The sequence below is a fragment of the Psammomys obesus genome, unplaced genomic scaffold, assembly GCF_907164565.1.
Source record: "Psammomys obesus unplaced genomic scaffold, mPsaObe1.curated_primary_1811, whole genome shotgun sequence".
Taxonomy (NCBI): Eukaryota; Metazoa; Chordata; class Mammalia; order Rodentia; family Muridae; genus Psammomys; species Psammomys obesus.
This window is the reverse complement of record NW_026596079.1, coordinates 14888974-14911845: the sequence shown is the minus strand read 5'-3', so window position 1 is coordinate 14911845 and position 22872 is coordinate 14888974. Positions and strand designations below refer to the sequence as shown.

At 45.8% G+C, this 22872-nt stretch overlaps 1 protein-coding gene across 2 annotated transcripts; it reads left to right on the top strand.

Annotated features, from left to right (window-relative positions):
- The first annotated feature begins 16062 nt into the window (after positions 1-16062).
- Myc (MYC proto-oncogene, bHLH transcription factor) lies at positions 16063-21061 on the top strand. Of its 2 annotated transcripts, none has more exons than XM_055626785.1 (3): positions 16063-16632; positions 18171-18939; positions 20020-21061. In XM_055626785.1, exons 2-3 carry the CDS (start codon positions 18183-18185, stop codon positions 20580-20582), a joined length of 1320 nt encoding a protein of 439 aa, XP_055482760.1. In that variant the 5' UTR covers positions 16063-16632; positions 18171-18182; the 3' UTR covers positions 20583-21061. The 2 variants fall into 2 exon arrangements, with proteins under 2 accessions (XP_055482760.1, XP_055482758.1); XM_055626783.1 differs by having other exon boundaries at positions 18168-18939.
- Positions 21062-22872: the final 1811 nt, after the last annotated feature.

Below are 22872 nucleotides of genomic sequence, written 5' to 3'. Positions count from 1 at the left end.
GACAGAAATGATGACCACAGGCAAAGGAGCCAGATAGAAGAGGGAGCGACCCAAAAACTGTTTGTGTGCCTTTCTAACCTATATCATGATGAGGATCACTGTGAGGCCGTAGAACACAGATTGCTGTTTTGGAGAGAGAGGCTGAGTCTATAGATTGCGGACACCCAGCGCTTGGGGACTAAAGAGGTGTGGGACTCTGGCTACTGGTGTGTCACCTAGAAGAAAAAAATTCTGTGTCACCCAATTGAACTTCAGCTCTTGACTGGGCAGCTAGAGGCAAACCGGGACTTCAGTTTTCTCCTCTACAAAATGATTTTAAGTTATAAAAATGGGTTTCTCTAAGTCTCCATCACAAAGAAATAACAAATGCAATAATAATAGTGACACTACCCCAATTTGTGAGTGTGAGTGTGAATGTATGTGTTTGGGTGTATACATATATATATGTATGTGTGTGTATGTGTGTGTGTGTGCATGTGCATCTGGATGTGTATATGTGTGTCTTTGTGTATATACATTTGTCTGTGTGTGTATGTATATACGAGTACATTTGTTTGTGTGTGTGAAGACCAGAGAAGCTCTTGGCGTCTTTTTCTATCAATCTCTCCTTTACCTCTCATGAGACCAGAAGGTCACCATTTTTGGCTAGGCTAGCAGGCCTCAGTTCGCCTATTTCTACCCCTAGATGCTAGCTTTTGGCAGCTTGGGAGTGATTTGAGCTCATGTTTCCAGAGCAAGTGCTCTTCCCCACCACAGCACTTCCCCCAGCCCACTATCTACCTTCAATTTCATTAATATGCAATGTATCCTTTAGGCTGAGCATCGTGGCCCATGCCTTTAATACCAGCAGAGTCAATTAGATCTCTGAGTTTCAGACCAGCCTGATCTACAGGGCGAATTTCAGCACAGACAGGGCAACACTGAAAAACCCTATATCAGAAACAAACAGAAAACAACGTATGCTTGTATCAAAACAACAGACTGGATCTTCAAACCCTATACACAACAAAGTGTTAAACAAGTAAGTAGGGAACTGTGGCATGGACATGGCTAGATCATGACACAGAGCAGCCTACAAGAGTAAAACAAAGGAAGGCGCCAAGCTCTTAACACAGACTATGCACATGTACCCTGTAAGCTGCTTCAGGAACTGGCCTCCATGCCACTCCAGTGTCTGACTGTTTCTCAGCAACATCACTGGAATACTAGCAGCTCTTTATCGGCAACCTGGCTGCCAGAAAACTCCCTTCTTTCCTTCCTTCCTTCCTTCCTTCCTTCCTTCCTTCCTTCCTTCCTTCCTTTCTTCCTTCCTTCCTCTTTCTTTCGTTTCCTATTTTCTTTCCTTCCTTCCTTTTTGTCACAGGAAAAGTGATTCAAGTTGTCACTTTATTCACACAAAACCCCTGGGTGAGCAGCAAAGAAACACAGAGATGGTTTGCTCACAGAAGGTGACCTGCTAATTCAGGCATCTTGCTTTATGACCTATTCTTTACAGCTAGTCCAGCTCAGCTTTACCCAATCCCCAAAGCCCAAATGCTGAGGGCTGATTGTTCATTCTTTTATAACAGAGATTCTCACATTGATCTGAAAAAGCAAAGAAATGATAATGTCCTGGTATGAAACAGGAAAATAATGGTTGTGTTCTGGGCCTTCAGTGTTTTGTTCATTATAGGCAAGAACAAAGAACCTGATTCATTCTCTGAGCCAGGAAGACTTTATTTTGTTTTCTCATATTTTTATTTCGTTCTATTTAGTGTGTGTGTATGTGTGTGTGTGTGTGTGTGTGTGTATGTGTGTGTGTGTGTATTCATGCACACATCATGGCATGTGTGTGGATGTCAGGGACAGGTCAATGGTGTTGGTTCCCTCCTCCCACTATGTGAGTCCTGGGGCCAACTCAAACACCTTTTGGAATTCTTCTTATTCTGTTTTTGAAGTGGAGTTCTTTCTCCTAAGGGACTCAGATAAGCAACATAGTTACACTACCCTATCTTACAAAGGATTTTTTTTTTTTGAGATAGGGTCTCACTATATACACCAATCTGGCATAAACTCACAGACATTCACCTACCTCTACCTCTTTGCCCCACCATACCTGCCTTTTCTAGCATTCTTACCCATAAGTATATTTGATGTCAAGAAGGTTTGTACCTAAAAACGCTGGCTCTGCATTTTTTTATCCCTTTGCTGGGTCATCTACTGACCTAATAGTAGATGAAAACAGCTATTGAAAGAAACATGGAAGCATGTAAGTAACAAGGCCTAGCACTCATTGAACACTTACCACATTACAAACATTTTAAGCATTTCACAGGAGCTATTTTCTCAGTAGATTCTCTCAAGAATTCTGCAGGATAGATATAGCTGCTGGTTTCCCTCTAGGAAGCTCAAACGTTATCCCAAGCTCTATGTTAGAATCCTACCATTGCACCATCAGAATCACCAATTAAAGTTCACAGAAATGGCTGACTGGGCCATTAACAGTGGTGTCCTGTGGATTCCTGCATACCCTATTACAAGAACAAGCAAGGACCTCCTACTCTACCTGAACAGCCACCTTTTTTGCCTGCTCCAAATGCTGCACTTAATCGGTCTCTTTCAGGAGGTCAAGGCTAGTTACTAGATATCTTTATCCTTAAGAGAAACTTGGCTTTAAAAATGGAAAATAAAGCTGGGCAGTGGTGGCCCATGTCTTTAATCTCAGCACCCAGGAGGCAGAAGAAGGTAGATAAATGTCTGAGTTAAAGGCCAGCCTGGTGTACAGAGAGAGTTCCCAGATGGCCAGAGCTACAGAGAGAAACCTTATCTCGAAGAAAAAAAAAAAAGGAGGAGGAGAAGGAAGGGAAGGGAGAGGAGGAAGAAGAAGAGAAAGAAGGAAAAGAAAAGAAAAAAGGAAAGGAAAATAAAACAAAGTCAAGTGTGGTAGTACACAGTACATATCTGGTAATACCAGCACTGAAGTATAACAAGTTGAAGGACGTCATTTACTACATCCAAGTGTCTAAGATGGCCTAGAGCATATAAAGGGACATTGTCTCAAAGAACGGAAAAGGAAATGAGCCATAGTTCATCAGTGACTATCTCATAATCCTGGTTCATGCTCTCCTTTCTACTCTCTTCAAACAGACATTTACCACACATTTGATCTTAGGCAAGTTTTGTTTTGTTCTTTTATTTAAAAAATAGGTACCTCCATGTACTCATGGCCGTCCTGGAACATACCATGTAGACCAAACTGGCTTTGAGCTCACAAAGATCTACTTGCCTCTGCATTTAACTCCTTGACAACACATAAAGAAGAATGAGGTCTGTCTGATTAATACATGTGAGTGGGACAGTGTGTCTATGGACCTGCATTTATGATGCCATCTGAACACCATGACCAGTCTCTCAAGGCCCTTTGCACATGAAAGAGTAGACCAAATCACTCCCCTGCTTCTGCCAGCATTCCCCACATCAAGTTCTAACTTAAGGTTTTCTACAGAGAAGAAAAGCCAGCTGCAAACTAAGCTGAAATAAACATCTGAAACCACTAGCTCCACAGCACTCTCCAAGGCTTCTCTAGTGGCAGCTTTCATTAGCTTAGGTCCTCTGTCACATGGACCAAGAAAGAGCTGTCTCCAGCAGCCCTTTTCATTATACTGGAGGGCAGTCCCTGTTCCAGGAATGCATTAAAAGCTGGGGGAGGGGAGGGTCAGCTATGACATGATAGTCTTAGCGTTTGTCCTTCTTTCTTATCTGCAAATCCCATTGTCAACAGTTTTAGTGACCACATTCCAACTACCCCATTTTTTTTTTTTCTAAATCCTTACCAGCAAATACTTTTCCACAGTCTTGCTGGAGATCATTTAGAAAAAAAAAAAATTTTTACTCATAATGTAGCGTCTATTTTTAGTTGGTGTATCAATTAAATTATGCTTCTATTGTTTTATAATTATTATATTTATACTCATCATCAATCAAAGAAATACATAATAAAGTGAAGTGTATATTTTAGAATGATAATAAACCCAGGGCTAACAGGGGTCTGGTTAACTCAGCACTCTTATATGTCCCAGAGACAAAGCACATACCTGCATCTTCCTTTCCCTGACATTATACTGCGTATCAGAGTCAGGTGGTGGTGGTGCATGCCTTTAATCCCAACACTTGTGAGGCTGAGACAGGTGGATCTCTATGAGTTCAAGGCCAGCCTGGTCTACAGAGTACTGTGTATCAGAGCCGTGCTAATGTTTTTGACTTGGTAATTCTACTTTGGATGCTACTCTTTGAACAGAATCCCAAACACTGAAGACAAATTCTGTGTTCAAAGATGTTCATGTCAGTGTCATTTACAGAGCAAATCTATGGAGCAATCTACAAAACTACTTTTTTTTTAAACCTAATTTTAGTTTATGTGCTTCTAAAATGAGCACCAAAAACTAAATACTACTTTCTAAAATAAAGAGGTTAAACGAGTTATTTTATAATTACCATTAAACAATATGGCCATTTAAAATCTTGCTTTCAATTATGCCAGCAAGTTTTATAATACAGTGTTAAATAGAGAAGAGAAGAGATATAAAAGTGTATGTATAGGATAATCACATGTACATTAAAAATACAACTTAAAAGAAAAATATAAAAACACTAATCCATGCTATTTCGGAAGGTACAGAGCTGTTCTGATTTAGGCAGGCAAGTCTGGGAAGCCTCTCAGAAAACTCAAAAAAAAAAAAAAAAAAAAGGAAAATGTTGTCTAAGTAAGGGTTCTGGAGTCAGACTAAGGAGCACACACTAATCAGAGTTGTTGAAGAAAACAGGACAGATGACAGATACACAGTCATCATTAACTACACGTCCATACATCTATAGAGGCTCTCACTACACATCAGAGGGTCATCTACACCAACATCTAAAACCAGGAATTAAAATTTCTGCGGATACAACAAAGGTCATTGTATCTACAAGGTCGTGGTAACATGCACCGTCATCCCTGCACTAATGTGGAGTCAAGAGGTTCAAAGACATCTTCAGCTTCAAGTTTGCAACAACCTGAAAACTCAGATGCTGCCTGAAAAAAAAGAAAAAAAAGAAGGAAAGAAAGAGAGAGAGAGAGAGAGAGGAGAGAGAGAGAGAGAGAGAGAGAGAGAGGAAAGAAACAGAAGCCTAGTGAGATGCCTAGTGGGAGTGGGATTAGGACCTTGCCGCCCAGTTCTGGCAATCTGGGTAAATCAGTTGTGGTGAGATGTGTCAGTGGAATATGCTGAAGAGGTAGAGGCAGGAGGATTATGAAAAAAGCAAGGAGGAAAGGACAAAGGAAAAAATAGATTCCTGTATTTGCTATCTGCGGCCATGTAGAAAATTAGACCCAGGACTTCCAATGCCTTAGCATAATCCTGAAATGTTCCTACCTAGTAAGACCCATCCACCATTCACTGCACCCTAAACCAAGGTCTACCTCTCTCCCTCCTCCACTAGAATAAGGGCCCTCATGCCCTGCTGCTGGGAGTGCAAACTCATACAGCCAACTATAGAAATCAGTGTGGTGGTTCCGTTTCCCCATTTCTAACACAACATGTGGATCTACTGGCCAAAATGCCAATATGTTCTTATTTAGTGTCTAATCCTCTAACACGGTCCAATTAATTACTTCAGTTTTATGGCAAACTGTCTTCAGCCAGCATCCAAGCCTGGCCTCCATGCCTCATCTCCTCCAAGTCAACTCCTGAGCTTAAGTGGTGTCAATATAATTATCAAAGGAGCTGGAGGGCTAAAAGTCAAAGATGGGGAAGAAAATGGTCCTTGCAGTTATATGTTGTGCTTTACCAGAAAGGGTGATGGTATTCTGTGCATAAAAGGGGTAAGAATTTCATGAGGGCTGACAAGTCATAGACAAAGATTCCCAAAGGTATCCAAGTTCCAAATGCAGCTCCAGGAAGAGGCACTAAGGGATGTTCAGTTTTTTGTGCCTGGAGGCTGAATGCAATGACCACGTGGTTGCACAGACAGTAAGTGACAAGCAGCCTAGCTTCATCTGTACCTTCAAATGTAAGACCCTCCAGTCCAGCAAGATCCAACAGTAGGTCTGATCTGGGTGGGGTGGTGCACACCTTTGACCCCAGTGCTTACAAGGTAGAGGCAGGTGGATCTCTGTGAGTCATAGGCCAGTCTGCTATATAGAGAGAGTTCATGCCAGCCAGAACTACAGAAAGAGACCCTGTCTCAAAAATAAATAATTAAATAAATAAAAATAGCTAACCTGTAATATCTCTCAGGCCAGCCCATTTGTGACGATGCTGACGGTGGACTGTACAGTGGTTTCATGACCTTCTCACAGGCCATCACTCTCTCCTGGGAAACTGGCAGTGTGAGGTGTGGCCTAGCTTTTACCACTGCATTGCCAAAGCTCCCTTCCTTCTTTGGCTCTCCTGGGATTTTCTCCTGGTGACCTGCAGTGGGCAGTGTTCTCTGCTATTGCTGAATGTGGACTGGTATCTTCTGTATTACACTTGTTTTTAGATGAATGAGTCCAATCCCATCCATCTAGACTGTCTTCTCATCTGCATTCCTTTCGCATCACTATTTTTGTGCCTAGCGTGTCATCATAAGCATATAAATAAGGTCTCCCTGCAGGCAGCAACAGGGAATATGTACTTGAGCACATTCCTCTACAAAAACAAAAAGTCCTTCTTAGACCGTCCTTCACTCTTGATTGAAACTGAACTGGTATTGGTATTGGGAGCCCCCATTTTATGTCACCCAGTCTAAGAGATGCTTGTTCATCAAATATCCTATTAGACTCTAGACGAGGTGCACCCTGGGATTATATGACACAGGGATTCTCCTCACAGGTAAGAACAGAAATGGTATAATTGAAGCCAGCTTCAGAAGCTGCTGATGGCATTAGAACTGAAACCTACAAAGGCAGCAAACTGTTAACATCATAGCATGAATAAGGGGAAGATGAGGAGACCAGATACACTGGGGCTTGAAGTCCAAGTTCATGAGATAGAACCTTATGCTGGGCCATTGGGAGCCACAGAAGGACTTTAAACGAAGGGACAAATGTGTCTATGTACAAGTTTAGCGTAAATGGGGTGGCAGAGACTGGGAGACAGCAGGAAATACTGCACCGTGGCTAGTGAGACAACTCAGTAGGTAGTGATGCCAGTGGCCAAACAAGCCTGACAATCAGCTAGCCAAGAGTGCAAAAACATGGGAGAACTGATTCAAAGACAAGGTGGAAGGAGGGAAGCAACTTCTGAATGTTGTCATCTGATCTCCGCATCTGCACACTGGCAAGCACACACACACAAACAAATAACATTTTAAAGAAATAAATATTGCCTGACGATTCCGACAACTACAGGCCATAGGAAAAGAGGGAAGAAACAATGGAGCAAAGAGAACAAGCTGCACACACAGGAGGCGCATTAGGAAAATATAGAGTCATCCACACGTTCTCAACGTCAGCTTGTTGGCAACCAATGGCCCAACACCCTCAGGATACTAGCAGCACTGTTGGCCTTGTCTCACTAAATGTCAATAGGAAACTCCAACCCCCACCACCTATAACAACCTCAAAGGTCTCCACATGTTGTCAAATGTCCTGTGGAAGAAAAATTACCTCTAGTTGAGCATCACGGATATCTAGAATGGAAAAGCTTGAACATTTTCAGAAGCCTATCAACAAGCAACAAAATCAAGAGAAACAGTCACAAGGCCATTGGTTGTGGTGTGATGGCAGTCTGAGAACCTTCATGGAGGCTCATTCAGTAATAAAGTCCACACACAGGAGTCATGAAGGAAATAGACAATGTAAAACTGGGAGCAGGCAAGGCTACGCTGCACTCGAAAGTCTGCCTATGGAAGTGAACTCCTAACCCATGGTTGGGGGGGGGGTCTGTGCTGGCCAATGAGAGGCACAGGCTCCTCTCCCATTGGCTTCTAAATGAAAGGCAAAGATTAAGGAGCAAAACATCCCTTCACATGTCTCCTCCTTAGTCGCCCTTACCCCCTACTCAGCAAGGGTCCTTCATGGAGACAGATGCTGCCCAAAAGGACCACAACAAAGACAGGTCAGTGAACAAAAGTTTGAGATTGACTTGGGTTTGGCATTTACAGAACAATAAACGGAGCCTTTGAAACACCGTTAAACAAAAGAGCCATTTGTCTATGCTGGTAGCTACAAAGAACAGGATTGCAGCAGAGGACTAAGAAAGAAAGGGAAAATGCCAAACTGAGGTGTGCCTGATGTTTACTGAGTCCTCTCTGAGACCTTATGCTGGGATCGAAGATTTGAATGCCAGTGGACAGGGAAACAATCAAATGTATTTAATGCAATATAGGAAATGTAACCTCTTGGGTATTGTGTTAAAAATATCTACTAAATTTCTTTCCTTGTCAGTTCCTTTAATTTATAGTAGTATGGGAAGGGACAGCATCAAAAAAAAAAAAAATGCACAAAGACTTCATTCACTACCTTCTCTGTCTCTGCCTATGAATTAATGGTGCTAAATTGTACTTTTCTTATTTTCCTGTCTATGGAGGAGCCTGACTGTGTTTCCCTCTGTGGAGGCATGCCTGACATTTAGCATGCTTGGGAGATCCTCTTTTTCCCTTAGCATTCCGTGGCTAGCTTGGTTTTTAATCTAACAGCCCTTCTTTCAAAATGATCTTTCTGCTGCAGATAGGTATTTATCATTCCCTTTGCTCTCGTCACTCCCTGACAGGATTCACGTGAGCTGAAGCAATTTTGAAAACTCAACCCATCCTTGGGGCCTTCTGCTTCTCTCTCAAGTTAAAGCTACGTTTTTGATCACCTAAGTACAGTATCTTTGGATTTAGTGACTGTTCTTCTACAGGGTAAGGTCAGTCAGAGGGAGGCTTTTTGAAGGGAGGCAGAAGAGAGTTTCAAGAAAGTTACGGGATGCATTTAGTGTGGGTTTTCTGTTGTTGTTTGGTCCTCCTCCCCTTTCTCATGGCAAGAACAACTTAAGGGAAAAGGGAGTTATTTTGGCTCACAGTTTGAGGGGACCATCTATCATGGTAGAAGTCATAGCGGGAGCAGCTAGAAGCTTCAGTACCTGGAGACTGAGGAGCCTTGGCCACACTGTAGCCAAAGTCAGAAAGCAAAGGGAGAGAATACTGGTTTAGTTCTTCCTCCTGTTTTACCTCTTTACCCACTTTGTGACTAGGTCTAGTCCATGGGTTGACACAGATCACATTAGGGTGGGTAGGTCTTCCTTCCCCACTCAAATTTCTCTAGAAATATTCTCGTAAATTGACAGGACCTACATCTCTTAAGTGATTCCAGGTTTCATCAAGTTGACAATCAAAATTACCATCACACCAGGCAATGGTGGCACAAGTGTTTAATCCTAGCACTCAGAAGGCAGAGGAACGTAGATCTCTGAGTTCAAGGCCAGCCTGGTCTATAATAGAGCAAGTTCCATAATGGCCAGAGCTACAGAAAGAAACCCTAACTTGAAAATCAAGAAACCCAAATTAACCATTATAAGAAAACAGCTCTTACTATTCTGTTCATACCACATATTTGGACTTCATCTCCTGTGTCTTTGCAAAGAAAGGAAGAAGTTGGGCCAGTTGTTCATTCTGGTTGGGGATGTAGTAAAATGTGTGCTGATCATAAATGAAGCCCTATTTCAATACCGAGCACACCTTCCTCCGCACACCAAACCTGCCCTTTCTCTCCTAGGCCCTTCTTTCTTCCTAAGAGCAGCGTGGCTGCTGACATGAGACAGTGTATAAAAGGGTGCCGTGATTCTTAGCCTGTTACATGGTAAGAAGGACTGTCTCTCTGCCATAGAGTAAACCTACAGAACTGCTCACCTGGAGTCTCACCTCCATAGAGAAAAACAGGGTCTTCTAGAGATCCACCTGTTTTTGACATCCAACTCACACCTGGCAACATCTCCCATAACAGAACCTTAGAGTCACAATGCACCAGAGGGGCAAAGCAGTGTGACATCTTCCATTTTCTTACAAAAGGAAACATCAGAACAGAAGAAGCAATCAGGTACATACAATGATGCATGCCTGCATAAGTATCTTTTATTTGCCTGATTTAATTGTCATCTCCGAGGCTCACTGCCTGTGTCTGATAACTCAGGCCTAGTCCTGGAAGCTCCTAGCCTCCATACAATGTAGGCCTAGAATGTTTTCAGCCTCTGAGACTTATTGCTGAATAAGCTCACCCTTTCTAGCTGTTTCTGAGCTCTGGCTGGCTGGTTCAACTCAGCTGTTCTGACTCAAACTCCTCTCCAAGCTGACTAATTCAAACTGGCTTCTCCCAGATTTTGACTTTTTTGTTCTGCTTGGCCTCAAACTAGCTCTAGTAATCAATCCTAATCTTCTGGCTCACCTATCTTCACCTGTGTCTATCTTGTTCTCTCTTCAACCTCTCTCTGTAAAACTCTCCCAGTAAAAACTGCCTCTAAATTCGACAAACTGAACTACCACAAACTCAACTCCACTTCACTACATCTCAACTCACTGACTAAACCGAAATGCCTGAACAGAACTCAGAGATCTGTAAGCCTCTGTCCCCTGAGTGGTGAGATTAAAGGCATGTATATACTATCAAGCCCAGACCTAAGCTTCTCTTTATCTGAAACTTGCTCTTTACCAGGCTGGCCTTGAACTCAGAGATATGCTTGTCTCTCTCTCTCCCGGGATTAAAGGTGTGTCTATATTCCAGCACAGATTTAGAGGGTCTTTGGATGTGATTCTTTCCAGGGCATTCATATTCTGAATTAGAATTCCTTTACACACGCTTATCATCTCAGCACTAGGAAGCCCAAGGCAAGAGAACAGCAAGTTCAAAGCTAGCTTGAGCTACATAGTAAGACCCTATCTCAAAACACCATGGGCTAATGATGTAGCTTAGAGGGGAAAACACTGTCTTGTGTTTGAAAGTCCCTGGGTTTGATTCTCCACAAACAGTCAGATGCACACACACACACACACACACACACACACACACACACACACTTCCTTAAAGACTAAAGTTCAGTCTAAGTATAGTGGTACCTGAAACTCTAATTCCAGCCCGAAGCAGGAGGATCTTTTAGTTGGAAGGCATTCTGGGTTACATTCTCAACAAAAAGGAATTTCAATTACTACACCTTATTGACAAGATTATGAACTTGTGGTTTTCTTGTCCCTTTTTTATATTTTTTAAAATTTATTTTACTATAAATATGGTAGCTATTTTGTTTCCTAACATATAAAATGGGGATGGCCCGTACCTTCCCATTACTTGAAAGTGACACCACAGGTGATATCATCAGGCTGGGGCACAGTATAGATAATTTCCCAAACCATAGGTATTGCGTTAGCTGGGTTCTCACGTATATACTGGACTGGCATGATTTGGGAGTAAGACCTTAAAATAATCCATAATTGATTTTCAAAAGGTACTTTAAGGGTCAGCTATACCTACCACTCTTGTAGGTGCTGTCCTGTGCTTAGGGAGAGGCAAAGGGTGTCTGCACATAGCCTCAAACAGAGTAATTCTAAAGTGCTAACCCCTGGGGAGTCTTCACAAGAGGCCTCTTTCAAGAGAAGACTATCCTGTCACATATGCTGAATAAATATTCAGTCTGTTGACCAGATGCCATCAAGAATCTTCTGCACAATGCTAAGACATTCACAACCACTGTGTAGGTTGTACAAATTTCCTTTATCTTATACCACCTTCATGCAGTCCTTTGGGTTTAAAATATCGAGCTTCAAAAGAAAAGTGTATGTTTCAGCCAGTCATGGGGGCACATGGGACAGGCAGCACTTGGGAGAGGCAGGTAAATCACTGAGTTCAAGACCAGCCTGGTCTACAGAATGAGTTCCAGGGTAGCCAGGACTGCACAGAGAAACCCTGTCTCAAAAAAACCAACTAAACAAACAAACAAATAAAAAGTATGTATGTGTGTACTTAAAATTTTTGAGACAAGGACCCACTATGTAGCCCTAGCTGGCCTTCTAGAATTCGTAATGCACAGTTGGCCTCAAATTCACAGAAAATGGCCTGTCTCTGCCTCTGGAGTGCTGGGATTAAAGGGTAGGGACAGCACTCTCAGCTGCTGCTGCTGTCTCCTCCTTTTTCTCCTCCTCCACCTCTTCCTCCTCCTCCTCATCCTTCTCTTTCTACTTGGCAGGATCTCAGCACTGGCTGGCCTGAAACTCATTCTATAGACCAGACTTTCCTTGAACTTAGAGATTCACCCACCTCAGCATTCCAAGTGCTGGCATATCCAATTTGTATCCCATGTTTTTTTAACAGGCTAATTTGTTTTGTTTTCTTCCTGTCTGTTTTTGGGGGGTTCTTTATATACTTTGGATTAGCTCTCTATAAATGTGTAGATGGTAAAGATCTTTTTCCCATTCTGTAGGCTGCCACTTTGTCTGAATTATGCCAACCTTTGCCATACAGAAGCTTTTGTTTCATTTACAAATCCGCCTGCCCCTGGAACTTCTGTACAACAGGATGAGCTGAACTTCACAGAGATCCTCTTGCCTCTGCTTTATGGGGCTTGAACTAAAGGCATTCATCACCACACCTGGCTAAAATTTCAAACTTTTAACAAAATGACTCTCAAACTGCAAATGGTGACCCAAGACTTTAATCCTAGCACTTGGGAAGCAGGCAGACCTCTGTGAGACTGAGGTCCAAGTCCAAGACATCCAGGGCTGTTACACAGAGAAACCTTGCCTCAAAAATCCAATATTTAAGCTGCAGGCAGTGGCACATGCCTGTGGACTCAGCACTCAGGGAGGCAGAGACAGGCATCTAGATGACTCTTGAGTTCCAGGCCAGCCTGGTCTACAAAGTGAGTCTAGGGCAAGACTACACAGAGAAATATTGTCTCAAAAAAAACAAAACAAAAAAATCCAATATATATAAGGCCCCCTAAAATATTTTGGCAAAGGAATCTCATTCTTCCTCTGCGCTAAGAAAACATCTGGCCATTGTTTACCCACCCAAATGCTGTATGTAATAAGCATTAGGGCTGAGAAGCAACATAAATAATGTAAAAGCAAAGTGTGGAGGCTCGAGATTTGGCTCAGTTGGTAAAGAGCTTACAAAACAAGCCCCTACCCCACATTCCACTCTCACTGCTCAAGACAGGAAAACCAGGTGGGACACATCCTAGGATACATGAGATCATTTGTGAAGAAGGGAGGGAGAAGAAACAGTAATACAAACATAATCAAAGAGCTAGGCATGATGGCGCACACCTTTAATCTTAGGAGGCAGAGGCAGGTGGGTCTCTGTGATCTGGAGACCAGCCTGGTCTAGAAAATGACTCCAAGACAGCCAAGGCTTAATACACAGAGAAACCCTGTTTTTAAAAAGGGAGGGGGGGGGGGGGGGGGGGGAAGGGGAAGAGGAAGAGGAAGAGGAAGAAGAAGAAGAGGAAGAGGAAGAGGAAGAGGAAGAAGTTGGGTGAGTTTCAGGCTACAAAGATAGTGAGACCCTGTCTCAGAACTCACAAAAAAAAAAAAAAAAAAAAAAGATAACAAATACAAGGAGATAGCTGGGCGTTGGTGTCACACATCAACAGAGGCAGATGGATCTCTGAGTTTAAGGCCAACCTGGTCTACAGCGTGAGCTCCAGGAGAGCCAAGACTACACAGAGAAACCCTGTCTGGAAAAAACAAAAACAAGCAAACAAAAAGGTAAGAAACTGATACCCCTGCCTTGCCCTCGGCCTTCTGCCTCCTCCCCCCCCCCCAAAAAAAAAAAAAAAAAAAACAATGTTCTGCTCTGACACTTCAGCTTAAAACATGACAAAGGTGGTGAGACATGGCAACTAAAGCTAGTTCGACTGCTGCTCGGTTTTGTTAATTTTTTTCCCCCCTTATATATACCTTATTCACTTTTTCCACCCACAACTAGGGCTCTCCCTTGTCACGACTGTCAGAAAGTCGTGATGGGATCATTTTCGCCACCTCTTTGCAATTGAATAGCCAAATCTGAACAACCTTTTCCTCCAGTATTTTCTTTCTTTGGCTCCTTTGCGGTCTGAAAGAGTCATGAAAAGGTGGCTGGAAACTTATCTCAAGGCAGCGAAGCGAAGAGTCTTCCCAGAACCTGGAAACCCTGAAGGAAAATGCCCTGCCCCCATCCGACCTCCGCCCTCTTTTCCTTCGCAACGCTGTGATCTCTACGGCCAGTAGAGGGCACACTTACTTTACTTTCTCAAAACCGACAGCCGGCTCTTCCAGAGGGAGGGGGCGGGGAAAGAGTCTCTGCAGCAAAACGCAGCCTAGGGATTGGTGGCTCTTAGCGTTTGAGGCAAAATCCTAGAGGCTGGAGTCATTTTGCAATCCTTAAAGCCTAATTGTGCAATGAGTTCAATCTGGAGGAAGATACAATCATTGAACAGCTGAACCCTAAGTTGCAAACTCAAGGGTAATAACTACTTTGAACAGTATGTACTCTGTACACTCTACACGCTACTATATTTTCTTCTTTTTTAGGGGGTAGCAGTGAGAGGTTTGTTAAAATGTCTTGGGGTGAAGAGTCATGAATGAGAAGATTAGCTCTGGGTTTTGATGCCATAGTTATGATTCGCGAATCCCGAGGGAATAAACATTATGTAATAAATCTAGAACTTATACACTGAGCAAAAGACTAATGTTTCGCATTGGTCAATAACCTAGGCTATCTTGTTTATATGAATTGTGAGTACGTTTGAGGACTCAACAGAATGCACAACATAGTATTCAGGAAAAAAAAGTAAACTGGGAAATTAACGTATAAATTAAAGTCAGCTTTTAATTAGCTCAACACACATACACACACAAAGACAAAGATGCAACATTGCCTTGATCAGATCGGAGCCGACTTTCATTTTTTTTTTTTTTTTTATTCCAGAAATAAACGGCAAGGCTTGGGTTTGTTCTGGGAGGAAAGGGTTAACGGTTTTCTTTATTCTAGGGTCTCTGCCGGCTCCCCAGATCTGGATTGGCAGTTCTACTCCTCCCCCTTTCTGGGAAGTCCGGGTGTTCCTCCAACACCCAGCCCACTGCGGATCCTCTGGTCTAGCGCCTTGATTTCCCCCCCAGCCCCTAAGCCGGAGTCTGGTGCAAAGTGACTCCACAGGGGCAAAGAGGATTTGGCTCTTGTGAAAGCTGACTGTGGAATGGGGATGAGTGAGTAGGGGTGGCCAGGGTGTAGACTGGCAGAGACTGGACGGGGAAGATCCGGGTAGAACGCACCCACCACCGTAGTCCTGCAGTACCTCGGCTCTCGAAGACGCAGGGAGATCTGTGTGGGGAACAGCCACCTCCCACCCAACCCCGACCAGGGGAAGTCTGAGCCGGAGGTGCTGGAAAGGAGAGGGGAATGCCTGCTTTTTTGGCAACAGACTGGGGAGAGCCAATGCACCCAGTCAACATAGCTGTACAACCAAAAACGCAAAATGCATTAAGCCCTCCCCAAGAGAGGCAGTGGGTGTTTATTCATGAGTGACTCTCCAAGTATACGTGGCGGTGCGTTGCTGCGCAGTTTCCCGGAGTAGACCTCGTCCGTCACTGATCCCCATCTAACACTCCGCTCACTGAGCGCCGGCTCGCTCGCGGAGAACTCATCCTTTCGTCCTTCCCTTTCTAGATTTTGTTTCCCCGACCTGGCCCCCACCCCCCAGGACGTGCGCGACCCAGCCCAGAGTACGTGGTGTATTGTGCTGAGCCAGGCAGCTGTTCCACCTGCGGTGACTGAAACACGCAGGACAAGAACCCGGTTGCGCTGCGACCGAAGAACAACACCAAAAGGGAAAGGACCTGCACGCGAGCAAGAGCAAAATGGTCGGGCGCGCTGTTAATTCATGCTGCGCTTTTACTGTTTACACCCCGGAGCTGGAGTACTGGGCTGCGGGGGTTGAGACTCCTCCTCTTTCTCCGGCTCCCCACTAGCGCCCCTCCCGAGTTCCCAAAGCAGAGGGCGGGGGAGCGAGGGGGAGGGAGGGAGGGAGGGAAGGAGGGAGGGAGAAAGAGAGATTCTCTGGCTAATCCCCGCCCACCAGCCCTTTATAATCTGGGGGTCTGCGCGGCCAGGGACCCCCGGGCCGAGCTGCTCTCCACTGCCACCTCCACAGCGCTCGGCTCAGCTCCCCCCCTGCCTCTAGAAGGGCCGGGCTTAGCCGACGCTTGGCGGGAAAAGACCGGAGGGGAGGGATCCTGAGTGGCAGTATAAAAGAAGCTTTTCGGGCGTTTTTTTTTCTGACTCGCTGTAGTAATTCCAGCGAGAGACAGAGGGAGTGAGCGGGCGGGTTGGGAGAGCCCAGTGTGCAGAGCCGCACTCCGGGCGTCCTGGGAAGGCAGCTCAGGAGTGAGAGGGGCTTTGCCTCCCAGCCTGCCGACCCCCGCCCCAGCCCTACGGCTGACCCCAACGCCAGCGATCGCAACCCTCGCCGCCTCTGGGAAACTTTGCCCCCTGCAGCGGGAGGACACTTCACTGGAACTTACAATCTGCGAGCGAGGACAGGACTCCTCAGGCACCGGGGAGGGAATTTTTTGTCTATTTGGGGGACAGTGCTCTCTGCCTCTGCCCTCGATCGGCTCCCCCTGAAACGGGCTCCTCGCGCTATTTGAAGGCTGGATTTTCTTAGGGCGGTGGAAAACCCGGTAAGGACAGATCTGCTCTTCTAATGTATTTTCTCTGCGTCTTGAATGCAGCGGCCGGTTAGGGCAGTCTTTCTTCCATTCCTGTGCTTTTGACACTTTTCTCAGAGTAGTTGGTGTAAGCCGGGGTGGAGTTGGGAGTGGATCTGAGTCGAGGTAGAGCGACTTGTCAAGATGACTGAGGAAAGGGGAAAGGAAAAGCCGGGGTGAATTTTGAAACTGGGTTCCAGAGGTTACTACGGGTTGACGCCGATCCCAGCCGGTTGGACATTCTTCCTTTTCTACCTTAATTGATATTCATGTCTTTTGGGGGGGGTCGGACCCGGGGGTCGCTTTGCGGTGGCCAGAAAGCCCTTCCTATCCTGAGATCTTCGGAGAAGGGGTTACCTTTTTCCTGCGGGAGCCAGAAGGCTCCGTAGCCTCTGACTTTTCCCCGTCTCCGGGAGGGCATTTAAATTTCGGCTTAGTGCAGTTCTGACAGCTTGGGACGGACGCGGAGGTGCGTCCCACCCGCCAATCCTCGGCGGCGATTCCACCTCGTCCCTGACCCTTTCAAGAAGTTGCCGTTGGTCTCTAGAAATAGTGACCATAGTAAAATTTAAGCCTGACCTCCACGGTATCAGGACCTGGTGCTGGGCTAGCGCCGAGGCGGAAGGGAAAACTGGGGCAGGGATGGGACCGGTTCGCTGGCTTCGGGGAAGCCAGGGGGAATCCTCACATTTCTGGTTAGGATCCGCGGGTATCCCCGCGCCCCTGAACTGCTAGGAAGACTGCGGTGAGTCGTGATCTGGGCTGTTCCGTAACAGCTGCTACCCGCGGTGGGGAGAGGGAGGACGCCCCGCGCCGGGTGCTGGATCGCTGCGGGGGTCTCTGGCGCAGTGGCGTCGCTGTGTGAGGGTGTAGAAGGGAGGTGTCTATCAGTTGACACCCTCTCCCCTTTATTTGGAGAGGCTTGTTGAAGCCGGAGACTGAGCTCGCCCCTCCGAGTCAGCAGTCGGAAAGAAAGCCGGCAGAGGAAGGAAGGGGGGCGCACTGAGGGTGGAGAGAGAGGAGGGCGGAGAGGGGCGGCGGCGCCGGCTGGGTAGAAGCGCGGCGGCGGCGCGAGTGAGAACCCGGAGCGGGTCCGCGACGCGGAGAGCGGACGCGGGAGGGGGCCGAGCGCCGCGGCGCCTCTCTCCTTTCTCCTTCAGGTGGCGCAAACTTTGCGCCTTGCCTTTTGGCAGACTGTATTCCCCACCGTTGCCTCCCTCAGTCTCTGAAGGAGGCCAAGGCCGTTGGCGATTCCTGGGCCTGTGCAGGACTAAGTCCCTGCTTCAAGGAGGCGGGGACTCAGAGCAGCTGCTAGTCCGACGTGTGTCGCTGATAGTAGGGAGTAAAAAGAGTGCATCCTCCCTCAAGCACACACACACAACACCCTTGGAAGGACAGCACGCTGGAAGGGGAGTGGTTCGGGATTGGGGTGCGCGCTGCGCCAGGTTCCCGCATCACCCAGCGCTGGCTAACTCTGGACTTGCTTCCCTTGCTGTGCCCCTCTCTAGCAGACAGCCACGACGATGCCCCTCAACGTGAGCTTCGCCAACAGGAACTATGACCTCGACTACGACTCTGTGCAGCCCTATTTCATCTGCGACGAAGAAGAGAATTTCTATCACCAGCAGCAGCAAAGCGAGCTGCAGCCGCCTGCGCCCAGTGAGGATATCTGGAAGAAATTCGAGCTGCTGCCCACCCCGCCTCTGTCTCCCAGCCGCCGCTCCGGGCTCTGTTCTCCATCCTATGTTACGGTCGCTGCGTCCTTCTCCCCAAAGGAGGATGACGACGGTGGCGGCGGCAACTTCTCCACCGCCGATCAGCTGGAGATGGTGACAGAGCTACTTGGAGGAGACATGGTGAACCAGAGCTTCATCTGCGATCCTGACGACGAGACCTTCATCAAGAACATCATCATCCAGGACTGTATGTGGAGCGGCTTCTCCGCCGCTGCCAAGCTGGTCTCGGAGAAGCTGGCTTCCTACCAGGCTGCGCGCAAAGACAGCGCCAGCCCGAGCCCCGCCCGCGGGCACAGCGTCTGCTCCACCTCCAGCCTGTACCTGCAGGACCTCACCGCTGCCGCGTCTGAGTGCATCGACCCCTCGGTGGTCTTCCCCTACCCGCTCAACGACAGCAGCTCGTCCAAGTCCTGTACCTCGTCCGACTCCACGGCCTTCTCTCCTTCCTCCGACTCTCTGCTGTCCTCGGAGTCCTCCCCACGGGCCAGCCCTGAGCCCCTAGTGCTGCATGAGGAGACACCGCCCACCACCAGCAGCGACTCCGGTAAGATGCCCTAATCCCAGCAGGCAGGATGCGAGAGGTTGGATGGACCTTTCTCTCCGCTGCTCATTGACATTAATTCAATTGACCCCTGGGCTCACCCTTTCTTTTCCTTCTCTAAGGGTTCTTCATCCCTTGATTCCCATATTCAGATATCCCTCCCTCCCCATCCCCCAGACCTCCCTGGTTATCAGCCTCCCCACCTCCGCCCCCTCGCCTTCCCTCCCCTCAGGAATTTCATTTGGGTTTTTTAAATCTTCTGGCTTATCTTTCAACGCAATCCACTCCCTTTTTACCTCTCTTAAGCATTTTAATTACCCTGGGAAGGGTGTGAATGAGGATAAGAGAGCTGATCTCTGGAGGGTGAATGAATTACCTGCTTCTCTTGACTTCCGGAAAAATGTTTGAATTTAATGGATAAGACTCAAAAGAAGCAACGACAGAATCAGGACAGCCTTGAGCCAATGCCAGGCACTAGTGAAAGTTCCTAAGGAGTTGAGGACCTGCATTTTGTTGTTGTTGTTGTTTTGGTTCGGTTTTCATCCTATTTTGAACACTTCAAAGCAAATCCTGTCCAGTTTGTGAGTGTGTGTGTGTGTGTGTGTGTGTGTGTGTTTTTCCTTCCCCAACCCCCAACACACTCCTACCAGGACTTCTGGCGAAGCCGCAAGACTTTTATTATTGCCCTTCCAGTAAAATGGGGAGTTGCTAAAGTCATAGCAAGAGATTTGCAGCTATCATTCACAAGACCTAAAAGGGCTCTTGGTAAAGTCCCTTAAAAATAGGAGGTGCTTGGGAATGTGCTTTGCTTTGGGTGTGTCTGAAGCCTCATTAAGTCTTAGGTAAGAATTGGCATTGACGCCACATCCTGGTACACGATAATTTTCTCACCTGTGCCCTAACCCTGTTCTGCCTTTCTGAGGAGAAGGGAAGATGGTGTCTAGATCCGGTTCTTCTTTTCCTCTGAATCCTTTCAGACATATTAATACTTAGTATTATTTGCATAGCATTGGTCAAATCCTATATACTGTCTGAGTTTAAGGAGGCATTGCTGACAGTGATCTTCCATTTCCTTTCTTACAGAAGAAGAACAAGAGGATGAGGAGGAAATCGATGTTGTGTCTGTGGAAAAGAGGCAGCCCCCTGCCAGGAGGTCTGAGTCAGGGTCCTCCCCATCGGGAGGCCACAGCAAACCTCCCCACAGCCCACTGGTCCTCAAGAGGTGCCATGTCTCCATTCATCAGCACAATTACGCAGCACCGCCCTCCACGAGGAAGGACTATCCAGCTGCCAAGAGGGCCAAGTTGGACAGTGGCAGGGTTCTGAAACAGATCAGCAACAACCGCAAATGTACCAGCCCCAGGTCCTCAGACACAGAGGAAAACGACAAGAGGCGGACACACAACGTCTTGGAACGTCAGAGGAGAAACGAGCTGAAGCGCAGCTTTTTTGCCCTGCGTGACCAGATCCCTGAGTTGGAAAACAATGAAAAGGCCCCTAAGGTAGTTATCCTCAAAAAAGCCACCGCCTACATCCTGTCCATCCAAGCGGAAGAGCACAAGCTCACCTCAGAAAAGGACATACTGAGGAAGCGGCGAGAACAGTTGAAACACAAACTCGAACAGCTTCGAAATTCTGGTGCATGAACTGGCCTATGGCGAGGAGGAGCTGGAATCTCTCATGAATGCTCACTCCTTACTCAGGGAAGAGTAAGGAGAACGGTTCCTTCTGAGAGAACTGATGCGCTGGACTTCAAATGCATGCTCAAAGCCTAACCTCACAACCTTGGCTGGGGGCTTTGGGACTCTAAGCTTCAGCCATAATGTTAACTGCCTCAAACTTTAGGCATAAAAGAACTTTTTTTTATGCTTCCCATCTTTTTTCTTTTCCTTTAACAGATTTGTATTTAATTGTTTTTAAGAAAAAAGAAATCTTAAAGTTTACCCACTTTTCCAATGTAAATAGGACCCTTAAATGTAAATAACTTTAATAAAACGTTTATAACAGTTATACAAGATTTTAAGACATGTATTATAAACCATAATTTTTTTTATTTAAATACATTTTCATTTTTAAAGTTGATTTTTTTCTATTGTTTTTAGAAAAAAATAAAATAATTGGAAAAAATATAATTGAGCTAACTCTTAAGTTGTGTTTTGTTTCCTTTCTCTCACTCTCAAATTCCTTTTTCTCAATTACAGATTAATAGAATAAAACCATTTTTCACAGAGTGGGTTTACAAAGATGAGAATAGTTATCCGAAGACAGGCAAGGGGTTTTCTTTGTGAAAATGGTGTTGGGGCCCTCAAGACCTTTAAGTTCCCAAGGCTATGAGATACTTCCTGCAGATGGTGATAAGAACCGGGGTTGATAGTTAGGAAAGGACAAAAGGCAAGTGAGAAGGTTAGATGCGGGGAAAGGAGAAGCAAGAGGTTAAAGATAACAGCTAAACATATAGAGAGGGAAGGGATGGCAGAATTTCCTGCAGTTAACCAAAGCTATTACCCTGGACACTTCAAGCCAGGGACTCTGCCCTGCAAAAGACCTGGTGGGGGGAAAGAGGGGGGCCACCTTTTGTTCTTTGCCTGTTGCTAATAGGTGGCATCCCTTCACCTCAATTGTCTGCTATGCCTCAGAAGAACCAGAGGAAGAATGTTACCACTGCTAAGTTCCACCTGGTTTCCCAAACATGGACATTAAAGGGTTCAGAGGGTTGTAGAACTTAACGTGTGAAAACATAGAGCAAAAATAAAAATCTTGTCTTAGAAACAAGCCATGCCACCATGCCTTTGCTCATCTGAGCGTCCTCAGCTGGGGAAAGCTGCTGTTTGGAAGCCTGAGAATGAACTCTGCTGTTAAGAGCTTTGACAAAAAAGGTACTACGGTTTCCTCGTGCTGGACAGGTAGAAATAGACATGAATGACCCATCTGTGCATCCAAAGGATTCAAACCCACTTAACACTTAGTCTATCCAGAAAGAAGAACCCAGTGGCTTAAGAGAAGAGTCTTATGCTTTGCTATCTAGACCTGCTCCAGCATCCGTTCCCCTTTTTTTTTTTTTTTTTTGGTGGGTTTTGGGCAGAGTTATGTTATTAATTGTTGCTTGCTCTGAAAAGCACAATCCCTCCTGCCTTACCCTTTTATTTAAAAAAAAAAAAAGAAAGAAAAAAAAAGAAAATCCGATCCCTGCTTGTTCCCAGGGAAAAGCCAGTATGAAAATGCTTCTGTTCAGATCATAAAATAAAACCTCCTTAGGCTTTGTCATGTGAGTCATTACTTTAGAAATTGCAAACTCTCCTTCCTCCCAAGCGCTTTCACACACTCATGACACATGCTCATCATTAGCCCATGAGCAGGCATTTTTGAATGGGCAGCTTGTTAATTATAAGCCTCTGAAAACCCACAGTCCAAACCATTAACTGGAGCATGTCAGTATGAACCAGGAGGAACATACCCTAAACTAGTCAGTGACCTCATTGTCTCAGAGAAGGTCTCTAGCATCCTGGAGTGTCTTTGGAACTAATTTAATCCAGCATCACTCATAAATCAATAAGTAATTACTCTTTTTGACCCCCTAAGATAATCTATTCAACCACTTAACATTCAGTTTTTGATCTTTCTTTTGGGCCTTTTTAGAGCCACCCTCAGCTTCAAAATGCCACACCCATCATCCTAAACTCAAAGGAAAACACAAACCCCAGACATTGAGTAGTTCAAAGGGTAACAAAAGCAGGGGTGCTTTTTAACAGTTCCCTCTTTGCCTCTTTGTGGCCTTAAGCTGGAGTACAGCCCTGGGGTGACTCACTTGAGAACTGGGAAGGTATTAGGTTGAATCACTAAGTCGAGGCAAGCCCAAGGAATAGGAGAGCGTTCCTTGTTAGGAAAACAACTCCCTGTTCCAAATGATCAGAAAACAAGTTTAAGGATTCAGAGTTT

Coding starts and splice junctions, on each gene's coding strand:
- Myc (XM_055626785.1), top strand. CDS start 18,183: ATGCCCCTCAACGTGAGCTTCGCCAACAGGAACTATGACCTCGACTAC. Junction 18,940..20,019: donor CACCACCAGCAGCGACTCCG/GTAAGATGCCCT, acceptor CCTTTCTTACAG/AAGAAGAACAAGAGGATGAG.